Source organism: Branchiostoma belcheri, unplaced genomic scaffold (assembly GCF_001625305.1).
Source record: "Branchiostoma belcheri isolate BF01 breed outbred unplaced genomic scaffold, Haploidv18h27 scaffold126, whole genome shotgun sequence".
NCBI lineage: Eukaryota > Metazoa > Chordata > Leptocardii > Amphioxiformes > Branchiostomatidae > Branchiostoma > Branchiostoma belcheri.
The window spans coordinates 289,812-306,206 of NW_017802669.1; the positions used below are offsets into that span (position 1 = coordinate 289,812).

Consider the following 16,395-nt stretch of genomic DNA (forward strand, 5'->3'; position numbering starts at 1 on the left):
CCTACACCCTGGTGTGCCTTGTGTGCAGAAGAAGAAGAAACAACAAAACACCTTTTTTGTGATTGCAGAAAGGTGTTTAAATTTTGGCTGAGTGTTCAGAAATGGTTTAACAAAAAAACAGGACTTTACATGTATCTTAATATAGAAAATCCGTTGAACATTCTATTGGGTGATCATCATGAAGCAGTACCAATTATATGCAATCTTATAATATTACTGGGAAAGGTGTATATTTTCAAGAATCGTCATTCCGCAACTATTTCATTGTATAGTTTTGAATCCTTTGTAAATAATTTTAAAGCCACAGAAGAAAGCATCGCACGTAAACAAAACAATATGATCAGTCACTACAAAAAATGGGGGGATTTAGCAAATATATCGACTGGGTAGAATGTTTTTATGTAATTCAGTGTGTGTGTACTCTTATGTTATATCGTTTGTCTTTTTGTACGCTCTTTTGTTTTGTTGAATAAAGATTTGTAAAAAAAAATCTTAAAGCTAGGTCAAGGCGTTTCTTGTACTTATGTACAACTCAAACTTAACTTTCAATATAATTTTCAATACTACTCCAAATTCTGAACCTGCCTTAGCAAAGATCTTCTTCACGACATGTAATACGGCAATGTACATTTGGGCGAGTTATCTAGATGTCTACATGTACATGTAAATAGTGTTGATTTTATGACTGTTACGTTAACAAAAATCTGTATTACGAAGCACACATGCCTGCCATCTTAATATGATACTTATTACATGTTATCCGGTGTGTCCTCAACATTACACGTACTTAATTGGTGTCCTTTCTTTTAGTGTAGTCTATTATTCATCACACTTACACCCCAACCATCCCTCTTGCCTGACGAATGATACTGAAGACGTCTCTGATTGTAAATAAACTCCTTATTAAGCTCCCGTCACGCATTCAAGTATTTTGGCCTCCCGAACACTAGCCGAACGCCCCCCGACCATGCGTGGTTAGGAGTATGTCGGCGTTAAGTTGGCTGGTGGTCGGCGTATTCGGCTTTAAAACATTCTTGAGTTTGTCAGGAGGTTCAAACATGGTTGTCTGGTATTCGGTTGTAAGTCAGCAGAACACCAGTCAACCATTGGGAATATAATAAGTCAGCAGTGTTCGGAGCATATTCGGTGGTCAACTCTGACTCAAATTTGACTCAAATTCGATTCGTAAACAAAGTTAGTCGTAGCCTAAACCTGGTCAGACTACTCCCGAACGTCAACCGAACCTGGTCGACTGGTGTTCAGGGAAGGTCGTGAATGTGTGACATGGGCTTAGTCTATAGCATGAAAGTTCATCTGTGTTGGTAAAATACATATTGCGAATTGGACTGTTCTCCAACTCAAGAAAATTGAAATTTTCGACACCGGAATCTTCGACTAAATCACTCTGTCTTCACCAGCTTTCTGACCCGAGTGCTGTAGACGCGTGCTCTTTTCCCACGCGTGACGTCAGCACTGGGTCTCACAACCGGGACGGGGGGCGGTACCGACTTCCGACGAACTTTGACCCAGTGTGAACTCACATGAGGGGAAAAGTCACATCTCTGTAGCACTCGGGTCAGAAAACTGACGAAGACCGAGTGATTCGGTCGAAAATTCCGGTGAGTCAATTTTCTTGACTCGGAGAACAGTTTAATTCTCATTAGGGGGCTCTAGTCGCTAGATTCAGACTCGGCAAACCTGACTTGGCCCTTGGTAGGCGGCGGCGGCGCAGGCGGTGCCGTGTACTGTATAACCGTCACATCGTCCACGCCACATTTACCGACATTAGTGACCACCACAAAGTCCGGTCCCACCGCCACAGCCCACGGGTCCGCCATATCCTCGGCGATGTGCCGGATGAAGTTCCCGTCTCTGTCGAACAGTTCCACCCGCTTGTTCCCCCTGTCCACCACGATGACGTTGTCTTCGCTGTCGGTGCAAATGCCGTGCGGCGCGTCCAAAAATCCGTTCGCGGTTCCTCGCCTCCCGAATCTTTTATCCTTTGCTTCTTCGATGATGGTGTAGACCCTGTGCGTCCAGGCGTCGGTGACGAGGATGTCTCCCTTGCTGTTGATCGCGGCGTATCGCGCCTTCCTGGTCCGCCCCGCGACAGTTTTGTACATCGTACCGTCTGCGAGAAAGACTTTCGCACAGCTTTCAACGTACCACTTCCCCTCCCACGGCCTGACGCGCTGCTCTGTCACCACTATCTCCAGGTCAGGTTTGGGCGGAAGGTCGGCGTCTTCCTCCGTGCGGATTTTCTCCCGGTTGTAGAGGTTGTTGGGCCTCACTGCGATGCCGTGGAACGATTCCGTGCCCGTATGGGGTATCTCAAACTGGCTGACGAAGGCACCCTCTTTGCTGAACCGGACGACAAAATCTGTTGCTCCACGTTTCTTCGGGATGGCCAGCGAACCGACAACCCAGACGTTCTCGTACTTGTCTATGGCTACGTCTTGCGGTTGGAACGGCTTGGGTTTGAGTAAACCTTTCACGACGGTTGGAAACTCGCGGACGAACTTTCCCTCTGGAGTGTAGATGACGATTCTCTCGTTGTAGCAGTCTGCGATGTATATCTCAGAGTCCTTAGACACGGCAAGACCGCAGACACAGCGAAACTTGTCCTTGACACGCACGTTTCTTCCACCGAATATGACCGGCGGAGGCTCCTCTGGTTCCGGCGGCACCTCTTCTGGTATATCCTTGAGTGATCCAGCTCTACTACCTCTTTTCGACCCAGCTAAGCTTTTGATTGAGCCTATTATGCTTTGGGTCAGACTCTTCCTTCGGCCGGTGGACGCTGTTTCTCCGTTTGTCCCCGCTTCTGGTGTTTCTTTGATCGATCCTGCTTTGCTCCCTCTTCTGGAGCCTGCTGTACTCCCCTTCACAGACCCTGCTATGCTCTGGGACAAACTTTTCCTTCGCTCTGTGTTCGCCTCTTCTGTGTTTGTATGTACGTCTGCTGTGACCGTGTTTTCCTCTGTAGCCTCTGTGGCCAATTCTGGTTCTTCCTTGATGGACCCTGCCTTGCTTCCTCTTCTGGACCCGGATAGACTTTCTCTGATAGACCCTGCTATGCTTTGAGTCAAACTTTTCCTACGGAGTTTACTCCCATCTTGAGATGCTGCGTCTGTTGCAGGTGTGTCTAGTTCGGCTTGTGTTGTTGTGTTTCCCTCCGCAGTTCCCGCGTTTGCCTCCTCTGCTTTTGCGTCCACCGCTGGGGTTTCTTCAGTGACCGATCCGGCTACACTCAGTCCTCGGACAGACCCGGACAGACTAGCTCTCCTGGACCCCGCCAGGCTTTCCCTGATCGAGCCGGCTATACTTTGTGTCAGACTCTTCTTTCGGACCTTTTCCGCCATGTTGACCCAGTAGTGCTGTGTCCTCTGCAGTGTCTTCACTTCAGGAAAAGTCGTCTGACCGGTTTATTATTAATTAACAGCGAGTGGCTCACACGTGGACACCTGTTCATGTTTAGGGCTAGTCTATGATTCTTAAGCACAAAAGAAGTAACCGAGAAAACTCCAATATCATCTTTAAGATCCTTGGAGCTAAATTATTGAAAAAGTTCGCCCCAAAGCTGTAGTTACTTTACATTAAAGGCTATCTTCGATAGCATTCATGACAAGCATTTTTAGATAACATCATCGTACGTAGTAATACCTCCCCTTTCTGTAATCCTGGCCCCAGGGGGATACAGACAATATCTCTTCAATCTTACAATAGTACAAAAAGTTCCTAAATTTCTGTTGGCTACATGGAGAGTTTGAGGGAAAAGATCGAATTAACGAATGTGTGTCAAGACTTCATCGTTTTTTTTAACATAGAGGTTATAATATACACTATAACCTCCTTGGTTTGAAGGGAAGAGTGGGTAATTGGTCCAAATCTTCGCCTTTCTTTGCACAAGCCATCGCTTCACTAGCTTGGGCAACTGTCGTGCGGGCACAGGCCGCTAGGAGCGCGATTTAGTCAGGCTAGTCGACATCTGTATCTTTACAAATATCCAAGTTTGTGAAATCTAGAATCCAGTTTGACTACATAGTGTAGTCGTGGTGGGGTTTTTCAAGGATCATGTGTAGGAGTGCTTGCAAAATGTACAAATGTTCGCTCGCAAATCCGACACATCCCGCCAGTGGATGGCATTTCAGCACTAGCTGGCTGCGGAAAAGACCGATCCTAAAGCCCCGCCCACCTCCGTCAAAACAATGGAATGCAAATATTTGACTGACATGCAGCCGCTCTCTCATTGGTCCAACAGCTAATTGCCATTTTCTCATTGGTTGAACCTCTAATTGTGATGATGGGCATTCCCAAAGCTAGCCTGGGTACCATCCTGGTAAGTTTACGTCCGTTCCCACAGTCGCTACAACCAACCAGGCACTGTGGGAGCGGACATCAACTAACTAGGATGGTGGCCGCAGTAGTGTCAAAAGAAGCTTAGGGTTCAGAGTTTAGGGATTGATCGATTTGCAGTGGCTAGGTACAACCTTTTCTTCATCCACATCTCGCCAAAAACTGATAACGTTGAGATTCGTACATACAGTCTGGCCTGTTTTAACCCTATCTAGACGGGGTGGGGGTCAAGTAGCACTGCTGACATGTACTATGTTAGATGAAAAAAATAGCTTCTCAGCTGAATGAAAAGTTCATTGATCAAAACACATAGCAGCCATAGGCTGAATTGTGTGGACTCAGCACATAATGTAAATGTGGTGAAAAAGTCAGTTTTGTCAGCAGACATGTTGGTGAAACTCCAGTTAAAGTAAAACTGGCCTCCCATTCGTGGACGTACATTCATCACAAGTCAAATTTTCAATACAAAACTAAAAAAAAACACAATACTGAAGAAAACCAGATACCTTCTTTATTGAAAAGTTATTCATCCATCCCATGGATATTGTAGCAAATATACAAATTCAATGTACCGCAAAGGGTAACAAGTGCTCATACATTGGTCCACAAGCTACAATTATATCATTAGAAATTCGAACACAAAAATAATTTATCATAGTTAGACAGTTAGACACCCAATTCCTAATCATCATTGATAAAATTCAATTTAAGATATAACATTATATGTGCCTTCCTTCCCAAACAACCTTTTTCTCAAAGACAAAAACCCAAGTAATATTCTTCACAATACTACTGCATAGAAAAAATACACAAAGTGTTTGTTATATCCAGCAACAGCTTAGATGAGAAATGAAATATAAATCCTAAAAAAAAAATCTGACAACTTACACAGAAAAAGGAAGAGGTATACAAAGCAGCAGGTACAAACATCACTAGCATACTTTCAACACGGTCAAAGATTTATAATATGAATATAAATTATATAATATAATCTTAAGTTGAAAAATATGGTATGTCTCCATTTTTTCCATTATTATCCACTTTGCTACATCACCATAACACACAACTAAGGGATCTAAACTTATATAGTCCATTATAATCAACAATAGTTTAAATTAGCAGCTTTCTGTTTGGAATTCTCAAATATTGCTTTTTCATTGATCATGGCAATGTTTCTGATTGCAACTTCTGATGACGTTTTCATGATGATAACTTTTGATGACATCATATGAGGACAACTTTTGATGACATCACAAAAGGACAAGTTTTGATGACATCCATGAACTTCAAGACAACTTTTGATGACATCATATGAGGGTAACCTCTGATGACATCATGAGAACTTTTGATGACATCACATGAGAACAACTGATGACATCACATGAGAGCAACTTCTGATGACATCACATGAGGGCAACTTCTGATGACATCACATGAGGGCAATTTCTGATGACATCACATGAAGGCAACTTCTGATGACATACATGATGGCAACTTTTTATGACATAACGTAAGGTTAAAGTTCATCATGCATCTCCAGATGCTTGTACATGAGTCGCTCCAGGGTGGGGTCGTGAGCTCTGGCTGAGTCAAACGGCTGTAAGGCGGCGGCCATGTTCTCCTGTACCATGGCAGCTGTCAAGGTCGCGTCCTTGTTAGGGACCAGCTTGGCCACAATCTGGGTGGGAGAGAACAGAAATATGAATGAATAAAACTTTATTTTCGTGTCGTGCGCTTTTCCGCGCCCAGCCCGTGTGGGCTTATACAACACCGTTTGAGTATAAATAAGTAGAAACTTTAGAAACTTTATTGCATATTCATTCCCCGGGAGGATAAATGCACAGATGTACAAAGTACAATGTACTGGAGAGTACTACAACAATAGTAATAAAGAATGGCTAACATCAAGTCTAAGGTATACAAATAATAAAAAATATAAATAATACATAAACAAAAGAGAATCAAAGGTACAGATAACAGAATCCAAACAAAATATGAACACAAATAAAGGTACTATATACAATAATGGTAAACAAAGTGAACTCATAACAGATCATAAATGCAAATAAACAAATCAGTACATAATGAAATATGTTTATTTCATAACTTCTAAAGCAGATTTATCTTGTCATACAATGGAAAGCTGTTTTAGGACAATGGCTGTGGCCAGTCCTCCATAGAACAGACATTGAGAAATGGCCTTGGAACATGATTGAAATGACCATGGAAGGTTAAAACCATGGAAGATAGACAATATATAAGAGAGAATGTCCACCACCATAACCTGTACAATGACAAGACAGAGGCACTCTCGCTATTTTCACTTGTGTTTTTCATTACATGACCTCCTTGACAGCTGGTACGTGTTGTTTTACTTGCACAATAAAGAATTACTTGTAGACACCATGGTGAATAAGAGGAGAGGACACAGTCAACATCACACAAGATCTTAATATTTCATGGAGGTCTGAGATCTCTGAACTCTTGTTTTGGTTGAAATAATGTTGTTTGCTTACCTCCTCTGCCACCTGTGCAGTTCCACCCAGACGTTCCACATACTCCTGCACAAACACGTCTGAAGACAGCTGCCCACCATTCTTACTCATCAGATTCTGTAGAAGTGTCCTACAGGAATGGATAAGAAGTTAGTTATCAAGTCCTATTTTGGTACCTCCACTTCCTGAATGGCACTTATTTGTAACACAGAGTAGGGTTGATTCAACTTAAATCGTAAAGAAATGACAAGAAAAATGACTTTTGCATTGTCATAATACTACATTACTACATAATGCATTAAGGTCTCATTCATGAGTTTTTTCCATACATTAGAAACCATGCATTAATGAGTGACTTACGAGACCGTGTTCCCTATGATCCTACATTAAATCAATTGATATCTTTCATGCTATGTTGAGCACACTTACTCTACGTCTCATAAAAAAATTGCCAACGACTTCTATACACACAATCCTGTTTTATGGGAATCACAAACTGCACTTAGCAGCTGTCCGCAAGAGGCCCTCCCGCGCTGCAAACCTACGACCGCACAACTCACAACAATGGACTGTGCACGTCCGACCTAGCGCGCGGCTGCCGACAATTACGTCCTAATTTCATCAGTTACAAACAAGCTTTCACCGCTTTGACGTTTTACATCAGTTGGGATGGCTAAAGGGAAAATTCTCACCAATAAAAACACTCGTTCATACAGCCGTTTAGTTTTTGACTTGGTACTCTTTTAGGGGGTACACTCGGAGTAATACATGAATGAGACCTTAATAGCTTTAAACATCAGGATTTTTCTTATAGTAGTATATGATCATTTCTTACACAAAACCCAAGAATCATTATCCACTGTGTTTTATGGCTGCATTTATTAATAACAATCTTAAACTTTCTGCCTCTTACAATCATTCTTTTTTCCATACTATTATATCTACTTTGTGTGCTAGTCTTATTCTTTTTATACATACACATGTAGGCAACTAGATGCTCAGTTTGAAGACTTTTTCTAGATCTTCCGTCCTGTTGGAGAGGGTCCTACAGGGCTCGAAATACTGGGTGCATGTGCAACTTAGTGACCCAAATCTGGAGCTGTGCACCCATTTTTTTTCAGATTTACGTATGTCAAGATGTTAAATGTAGAGTAGTACTAGTATTCAGGATATTCTGAACATCTAAGTGTCAGAAAAATAGTAAAATCATTCATGTAGTACTTTTCTTTAGAAACAAAACAACATTAGTTTTCACTGACATTCTACTTAGGCCACACCAATTTAATTTGTTGGTTCTCTGATTTTTTCAGAAAATATATGAAGCGACAGGGCGAAAAAAAATAAAAACAGGTCTAGGCATCCTATTATAGGCTTAAATGCTACAAAATGAGCCATTAAGTCAACACAAAAGGCTGGGTTAAAATTTAAACATTGAATTTTGAACTTTTAATCAAACCACTGCAATGACAGATGGGAAAACTGTAACAACTAGGAAGAAAAGGACTTTCCTCAACTGTTGGGGGCAAAATATGAGCATTTTTCAGTTGATTCAGGACCAGAATCAATTTTTTTTTTTGCAAATCAGAAAAAAACGAAGAGGCGAATCCGAGAACCAACAAATTAAATTGGTGTGGCCTTAGTTACACTGACATTCTACTTATTCTATCTTATATGGTGCACCCACTGAAAATTTTGTGCACCCAATTTTTTAGGTTGGGTGCACCAGTGCACCTATTCCCAAAAATGAATTTCGAGCCGTGTCCTACCTGATAGCCTCTACCTGGATGTGGCTGTACTCGAAGGATGAAGTGTCGGACACGTCTGTGGGGTCGATAATCAACATGATGTCCTTCATCTCTTCTCTTGTCAGGGCTTTTACCTCGTCTGTGGTGATGTAACCTCGTCCTTCTGGGTCCACCTTCTTGGCAAACTGTTATGATGCACGGAAAAGACAGGAAAATAAGGTGCTCAATACACCTAAACTCTCACCTGATGGAAGTTTTGGTAACTTCCTAGCTTTCCAAGTACTCTCTTCTTGCCTATGGCATCGAATGACCAATTGTGGCTGGGCAGGCAAATAGAGAATGAGTGGTCACTCCTTGCATTCCTCACTAGACGTTGTGTCCTTGGCATAGGCACTTAAAGGACAAATACAGTAATTTCAGTTTTTGGTGTCTTTTAACCCAAAATCCCATTTGCAAAAGGTGACTCATTTGTTTCTACCAGTCCCGCACACATAAGGTTGATATTTGACCCAAATCCATGTTCACATTTGATGACTGCCTATTCCACCTGGAGGCTGGTAGGATTTGGGGTTGAATGGCACCAAAACTGAAATTACATCAAATTATATGTCCTTTAACACAACTTTCCTCACTCCACTCAGGTGTAAAATGGGTCTTTGACTTTGGTTGGGGAGGTAAAACTACTAAAAAGTGGCAGAAGGAGAGGGATGGGCTCCACCTTGGAATACAGTGCCCTCAACACAGTGGATCAACAACCCACTGCTCCTATATGTCCTCAAAAACACTATGGAACTACCTTTACCTAAAGTATTTTACTCCTTAACCACACAGTGTGGCACTGCACCAAGGATGCCATCTCAAATGTGAATACAAAGCTCATTAGGCCACACCAATTTAATTTCTTGGTTAACGGATTTGCCTCTTCATTTTTTTCTGATTTGCAAATAAAAATAAAAATTCAGAATCAACTGCAAAATGCTCATATTTTGTCCTGAACAGTTGAAAACAGTCCTTTTCATCCTACTTGTTACAGGTATTCCATCTTTCAATGCAATGGTATCATTAAAAGTTCAAAATTCATTGTTTAAATTTTGAACCAGCCTGGTGTGTTGACTTCATGGCTCCTATCGTACCATTTGGGGCCATAATAGGATACCTACAGTAGGCCTGTTTTTATTTTTTATTTTTTCGCCCGCCCGCTCCATTATTTTTCTGGAAAAATCCGTTAACCAAGAAATTAAATTGGTGTGGCCTTAGCTGTAACTATATCCACCAGTGTGGGTTAATCCTAATATATATTGGGATTAACTGGTAGAGCCTAAAATGTCTTTAAAATGACTTGCTTGTTGTCTTTGCAATTGTTTAGAGATACATGTAATACTATCAGGAAAACTGTGAAAATCGTTTCTATTATCATGACTACCTTTTGATTGTACTTAATGTTATGTATGTCACAGGGAGTTTTGAAAAGCGCCAAATGCGTGGCGATATGCTAACCCTGTATAAATGAATAAAAATGAAAAATGTATATGGACATTTACAGAAATAAAAAAAATTCTTTTGACAGCACAGAGTCCTGTTAGTTTAAGACCACTCTACTGACCTCAATCTTCATGTTACTGTAGAGTTTATCCATGGTCTTTATCTCTTCCTGTGACATCCTGTGGTCTTCTTCAAACTCATCTCCCATTTCATGTCTTCCCTGTAAGGAAGAAAAAAATCATGTAGTACATAATTATTATTTATTAATAAAGAAACATTAGAACATGTGATGCAGAAGTATTACTGCTAAATAGACCACACTGTTTTTGTCTTTGGGATCCACAATTTAGCCTGGGTACCATCCTCATAACTACTGGGCAAGTATTATACAGTTTTAAATCCCAATGGCTACATTATTTATGCTGTGAGGAAAATTTAAGTCACAGTTTTGGGCCTCAAGCACTACTGGAAGTTTATTTAGTACACAGCACAAGACAAAAGTTCTGCCATGCACAAAAAAATCTATCTACAACAGACATTTCAACAATCATTATATATTATACATGAAAGTTTCGGACTGAGTGTGGGATATGAAGGACAACATTGGCTCACCTTGATGAAGTTGTCCAGGAAATGTTGAACAGAAATCTTCCCCTCAGAGTCAGCCAGGAGTAACAGGAGCCTCCTGTAAGAAACAATAACAAGAAATCAGAGATTCCAACCTACATTAACACTGCGTACATAATATCACCAGGGTCCATATTATCGCCACCTTGAGAAACAGTGTGCTTAAAGATATTTTTACTGCAACATACTTTTGGTGTGCACTCCTTCACACATCAAATGTACATACCTAGGGTATGTTGCAGTAAAAATATCTTTAAGTACACTGTTTCTCAAGGTGGCGATATTATGGACCCTGGTGATATTATGGACACAGATGTTATATAAAGGATGATGATCACAACAACTGCTGAAACTTTCAGACATTAACAGCAATGTTAACCCTTGTCCTGCGGGACCCATATAACAGATTCTTTATTGACACAACAAAAAATTACAGAGACTTTTGAATGGTCTTCTACAACTTACCTATATATATATATATATGGGTTGCACATACAGTACATGTAACGTTACCATCTACATGTATATAGCACCCTGTATATGTATGAGTTACCTAGCTATTAGAGGGTGTATTGACCTATGACTCAAACATGCCATCCTGTAAATCACAATTTTATCACAGTACTTTTATCCTTGGCAATTTTTGCAGTCACTTCTGTATGGCGAAAATTATCATCACCGTGAAAAAATAATTCGCTGACTTTCTTTTTGCTGCACCTGCCGCAGCCTTGAACGTAAAGGTCTGCGAATGTGCCCATTTTTCTTGGATAAAGAACTTTTACCAAGTGATTTACAGTATCTTTCCTAATATTACATACCGGTAACTGTGTTGGCAAACTGGCACAAAAAGTAACAGCTTGCCCGAATGAAATAGAGCTTTTTATTATAATTTTACAATCATATCCACCTTCGAATGCTGGTTATACCATGCTTTAGGGCTGTGTAACAATTGTAATGAAAAACACACTATTGAACATCTGTTAATACACTGCCATTATGTCACATATTTCTGGAAAGATTTTACAAGATGGTGGAAAAACGAAACACAACAGGACCTAACATTAACTGAGAAGCTAATTATATATTGTATACCAGAAACTTCACACACAGATCCTTTTCTATTGCAATGTATCCTAATAGCTAAATATGTCATATACAGCTGCTTCATTAAAAATATAAAACCTGACATGAAATACTTCCAATGTAAACTAAAACATCACATGACAATAATGAATGCTACCCAGTAATTTGTTTACATGATATATATACACACCTTTCTTTTGTTATGAATTTATGAATGATTACCTGATGTTATTTTATCTTCCCTTACTTTATCTCTGTTTATTATGTACACTTTATATGATTTGTTTGTATGATTTCATGTACACTGAATAAAGGTGTTAAAAAAAAAATGCTTTAGGGCTACCATGCTTTGGGGCTCAGTTAAGACAGAAGTTCAGGATTCCAAAGTGATAGTTTCACTGAGAGCAAGGAGCTTTTTGAATTTAAAAAATTAATTCAACTTTTGATTTTTAACCTCCTTGATGTGAGAGACTAAATGATGCCCTCAGGTCTTCGAGACTACGAAACCAGCAGCTGTTAAATTTCGAGATAATGAGAGAAAATTTGCAGATTGCAGGTTGTAATTATGTGTAACAGAAAGGTACAAACAACACTACAGACCTAGTAATTAAATGACTACTCCTCTGTCATTTTCCACCACCTACAGCACAACAAGAGACACTCTTTCAAACTCGAGTCTACAATCCAGACATCCTAGACTGTGAACCTCACTGATTCAAATGATGAGGAGTCAGAGAGGCACTATATGAGAGTGTACAATCCTACCCTCAACAGGAAAGGAGGACTACAAGTATATAGAACTTTCTGACACTTGAAACCCTGCCCTGACAATCTGTGCGAGACAACATTAGCTCCAGAGTGTACTTGTCTTAGCTTCTTATGGACCCTAAAATAAGTAAAATTTGAAAAGTAGTGGATGGCTACCTGTGTGCAGTTGCTCAAATAACAATTTCCTTGTGTAAATACATGTACTATGTGTCCCTTTGTGGAGCTTCCTGCTGATTTTTTATCACCATATCCAAACGACCAAAGATTACTAGTTCCTTTTCGTCTACTGTATTAAGGGTGTGTCCTTTACCGGTAGTTCAGACAATGAAGACAAACCAATTTATGTAAAAGGAGCCCACTAAGGGATGCATTGCCTTTTTTTGCAGGGTGTAGTGGCCAAGTTACAGGTGACCTCTCCCTCAAATTATGAATAGTGCAGCGACCTCTGACCTTAGGATGTGAATGTCCATGTGACCTTGCGGGAGATCACCATGTCCGCTGTATCGCCACAGAACGTCCACCTGGTCCATCGGCGTGAAGTCAAACTCTTGGTCGCAACCGGCGTTGTCGAACTCCTTCAAACGGGATATCCAGATGGAGACGGCGGTGTTTAGGTAGCCGTTCACTCTCACCTGGTGGGGATAGCCTATCAGAGAAGGCGAGACAACACACGGATGTTAGGCCAAAACATTGTATTTCATTGGTCCTTGGACATACTGAAATAAAAATGATGATGCAGCTCACTCAGAGTTGTTGAAACAGCCTCTGGCTGCAATCAGTCTTTCTTATTTATTCATCTAATCATAAAACAGTTAAAGCTGGGTAGCCCATTGCCCATTCAGCTAGTAGAAACTGCTTTTGAATTGGGTCCAGCATATATTTACACAGGACAAAACATGATTACATTAATATTAGACAAGCAACGAAAGGTGGACAACAGTCAGATAAATAAGAATCGAGGAAGAAAATGACACAAAAACATCTAGGGTCGGGAACAAAAGTTTTCAAAATAACAATTTAAAAGTATATGAACATTAAAAAACACACTCCATCTACACTCACTGATTCAGAAATGACTCCAAGTTTTGTAACCATCTCCTTTTTGAAGTAATTTTTTGGCAGAAAATTTTGATTGGTAGCAGGGAGACTCTAAGGTTAAAAACTCAGAGAATCATCACAAAGTGAGGTGAAAGCAAACTGGACTTGCCTCCAGGTACAAAGATACAGTCTCCCTTGTCCATGGTGATACGAGCAAAGCGGACGTCCCGGATCTTCGGAAACTGTAACAGGTCCACGCTGTCCACGTTGATCTCTGAGTACCCTCCCCACTCGTACCGAGAGTCCTCCGCAAAGTACAGCAGGTCACTCTGCAGGAAAGAAAAAAAATGGACACTTATACAGTTACATTGTACCCCAAACCTCAAAATCTGGCAAACCCAGCCTTGAGTTCTGACAACTCTATGTTCTGACACCCCTACATGTATATTATGACACCCCTATATTCTGACACCCCTATGTTCCGACACCCCTATGTTCCGACACCCCTATGTTCCGACACCCCTATGTTCCGACAACCCTATGTTCCGACACCCCTATGTTCTGACACCCCTATGTTCTGACACCCTATGTTCTGACACCTCTATTTTCTGACACCCCTATGTTCTGACACCCCTATGTTCTGACGCCCTATGTTCTGACACCCCTATGTTCCGACACCCTATGTGCCGACACCTCTATATTCCGACACCCCTATGTTCTGACACCCCTATGTTCCGACACCCCTATGTTCTGACACCCTATGTTCTGACACCCCTATGTTCCGACACCCTATGTTCCGACACCTCTATATTCCAACACCCCTATGTTCTGACACCCCTATGTTCCCACACCCCTATGTTCCCACACCCCTATGTTCCCACACCCCTATGTTCTGACACCCCTATGTTCTGACACCTCTATATTCTGACACCCCTATATTCTGACACCCCTATGTTCTGACACTCCTATGTTTTGACACTCTATTTACATGTATACGTAGTTCCCTGAAATTGCATTGGATGCCTTTAAACACTACTGGGAGGACTGATGGTCAGTACCTGGCTGGGGTCAACCAGAATCCAGTCCTTGGTGCCATTGAACAGACAGTGGAAGGTGCTGTACGGGTCCCTGTGCACCATGGTCTTTCCTCCTGCTGCTGTCAGGAACAGATGAGTCTCCTGTAAAAATTGTTCAAGGATTTAGATAAGATTTGTTCAAGTTTTGTCAAACTGGGCAATATGTTATGATATATTATTATAAGTACTAAAGTATAAAAATCCCACCTGAATGCCCTGTGCGATACTGCCACACCTGAGGCATGGTGGGACAGCGACGTCCTTCTCCATTGGACGTGGGATCTGTGAGATGGCGTACGCGTCCATCGTGTCGAAGTTCCGCATGAAGTGAGCGACCGTGTCCCGCCCCAGGCCCGTCTCCCCCGCGGGAATCTTGTGGTTGGCCTCGTGTCGTGCCTCCAGTCGGACGGTGAGGTTTCCGTACTCCCGGATGAGGAACTCGGGCGTCCAGAGTGAGTACGCACGCGAGGGCCTGGCTGCGCCCCTCAGCAGGACGGGTTTGTTGGGTTTGACAAACTTGTCAAAGAACTCCTGGGGTTGTGGGACTGTTGTGGTGGATGGCAAGAAAGACAAACATTTTTTAAAAGTGTTTTGAATAGGATGTCAGAGCAATTGACATCATCGCGAGTGAGTGGTAGGCAAAAAAAGGTGACGATTGGCTGATCAGAAATCAATTTGTTCACCAATAAAACTAATGTCTAAACAAATCAATTTGTTTACCAGTAAGTTGCATAATGTCTTTAAATAATTTGCATATATAATGTTATGATGTAAACAAAAACAGTGATCACTCATGATTAACATTATATAAAATAACGTTAACGTTTAACTAGTACAATGTATATTGGAAGGTAAGGTTTTTCTGGAAAGTGGTAACAGTTATGGGGTCATGGAACTAGATCACCACTTTAAAAAATTAAGTATGTCTAGATTGTGCCTCTTCTCATGACCATAGTAACATCTGTGTCCATAATATCACCAGGGTCCATAATATCGCCACCTTGAGAAACAGTGTGCTTAAAGATATTTTACTGCAACATACTTTTGGTATGCACTCCTTCACACATCAAATGTACATACCTAGGGTCTGTTGCAGTAAAAATATCTTTAAGCACACTATTTCTCAAGGTGGCGATATTATGGACTCTGGTGATATTATGGACACAGATGTTACACAAAATCTTACCAATAAACATGTATCTCATGAAATAAAAGTTACTTTTAAATTGTATAAGTTACTAGGTACAGAGACTGCCATACTCGTCATTTACTGACTTAGCACCTTGATGATACATGAATATCTATAAGAGAAATCTGGTCCAACCTGTGAACATCTCGTCGATGGTTTCTGTGGCGTCTGCATGAGACCCGAAGATTTCCAAGTGTCCCTTGGGCACAGCTTGACACTTTTCCTGCCCAACTTGTGAAGAAGATATTGCCACCAAGGTTGTGAAGAAAAACGCAATGCTCCAAGAACACTTCATGGTGTGATCTTCACTAAACAGAGTTCTGGACCTTTCAATTTTACAGGACTAGTTTGATCCTGTCCAGCTACTGTCCAAGACTGTCATTAGAGTTGTCTGTCTTGTGTCCAAACTCAGAAACTGGAAACTGACCGTGCAACTACTGCGAAACAACCCGGAAGTAAATGAGCGCCCTCTGTTGACGTACTTTCAAAGTACAGTAGCAACAGAGCTTGCTTTTACTCCAGTTAAGTAGTTAAAT

General features: G+C 41.2%; 2 protein-coding genes across 2 annotated transcripts; both read right to left on the reverse strand.

The window, feature by feature from the left end:
• Positions 1-19: 19 nt before the first annotated feature.
• On the reverse strand, positions 20-3,416 carry LOC109463449 (tripartite motif-containing protein 3-like). Its single transcript, XM_019760273.1, has one exon. It carries the CDS (start codon positions 3,360-3,362, stop codon positions 1,671-1,673), a length of 1,692 nt encoding a protein of 563 aa, XP_019615832.1. The 5' UTR covers positions 3,363-3,416; the 3' UTR covers positions 20-1,670.
• Positions 3,417-5,141: 1,725 nt separating this feature from the next.
• Positions 5,142-16,323, reverse strand: LOC109463450. Its single transcript, XM_019760274.1, has 10 exons — positions 15,995-16,323; positions 14,878-15,215; positions 14,653-14,772; positions 13,764-13,923; positions 13,007-13,202; positions 10,691-10,763; positions 10,200-10,298; positions 8,618-8,781; positions 6,873-6,981; positions 5,142-6,034 (listed from the first exon to the last, which is right to left on the reverse strand). The coding sequence occupies exons 1-10, from the start codon at positions 16,152-16,154 to the stop codon at positions 5,873-5,875; spliced, it is 1,581 nt and encodes a 526-aa protein (XP_019615833.1). The 5' UTR covers positions 16,155-16,323; the 3' UTR covers positions 5,142-5,872.
• Between the last annotated feature and the right edge of the window lie 72 nt (positions 16,324-16,395).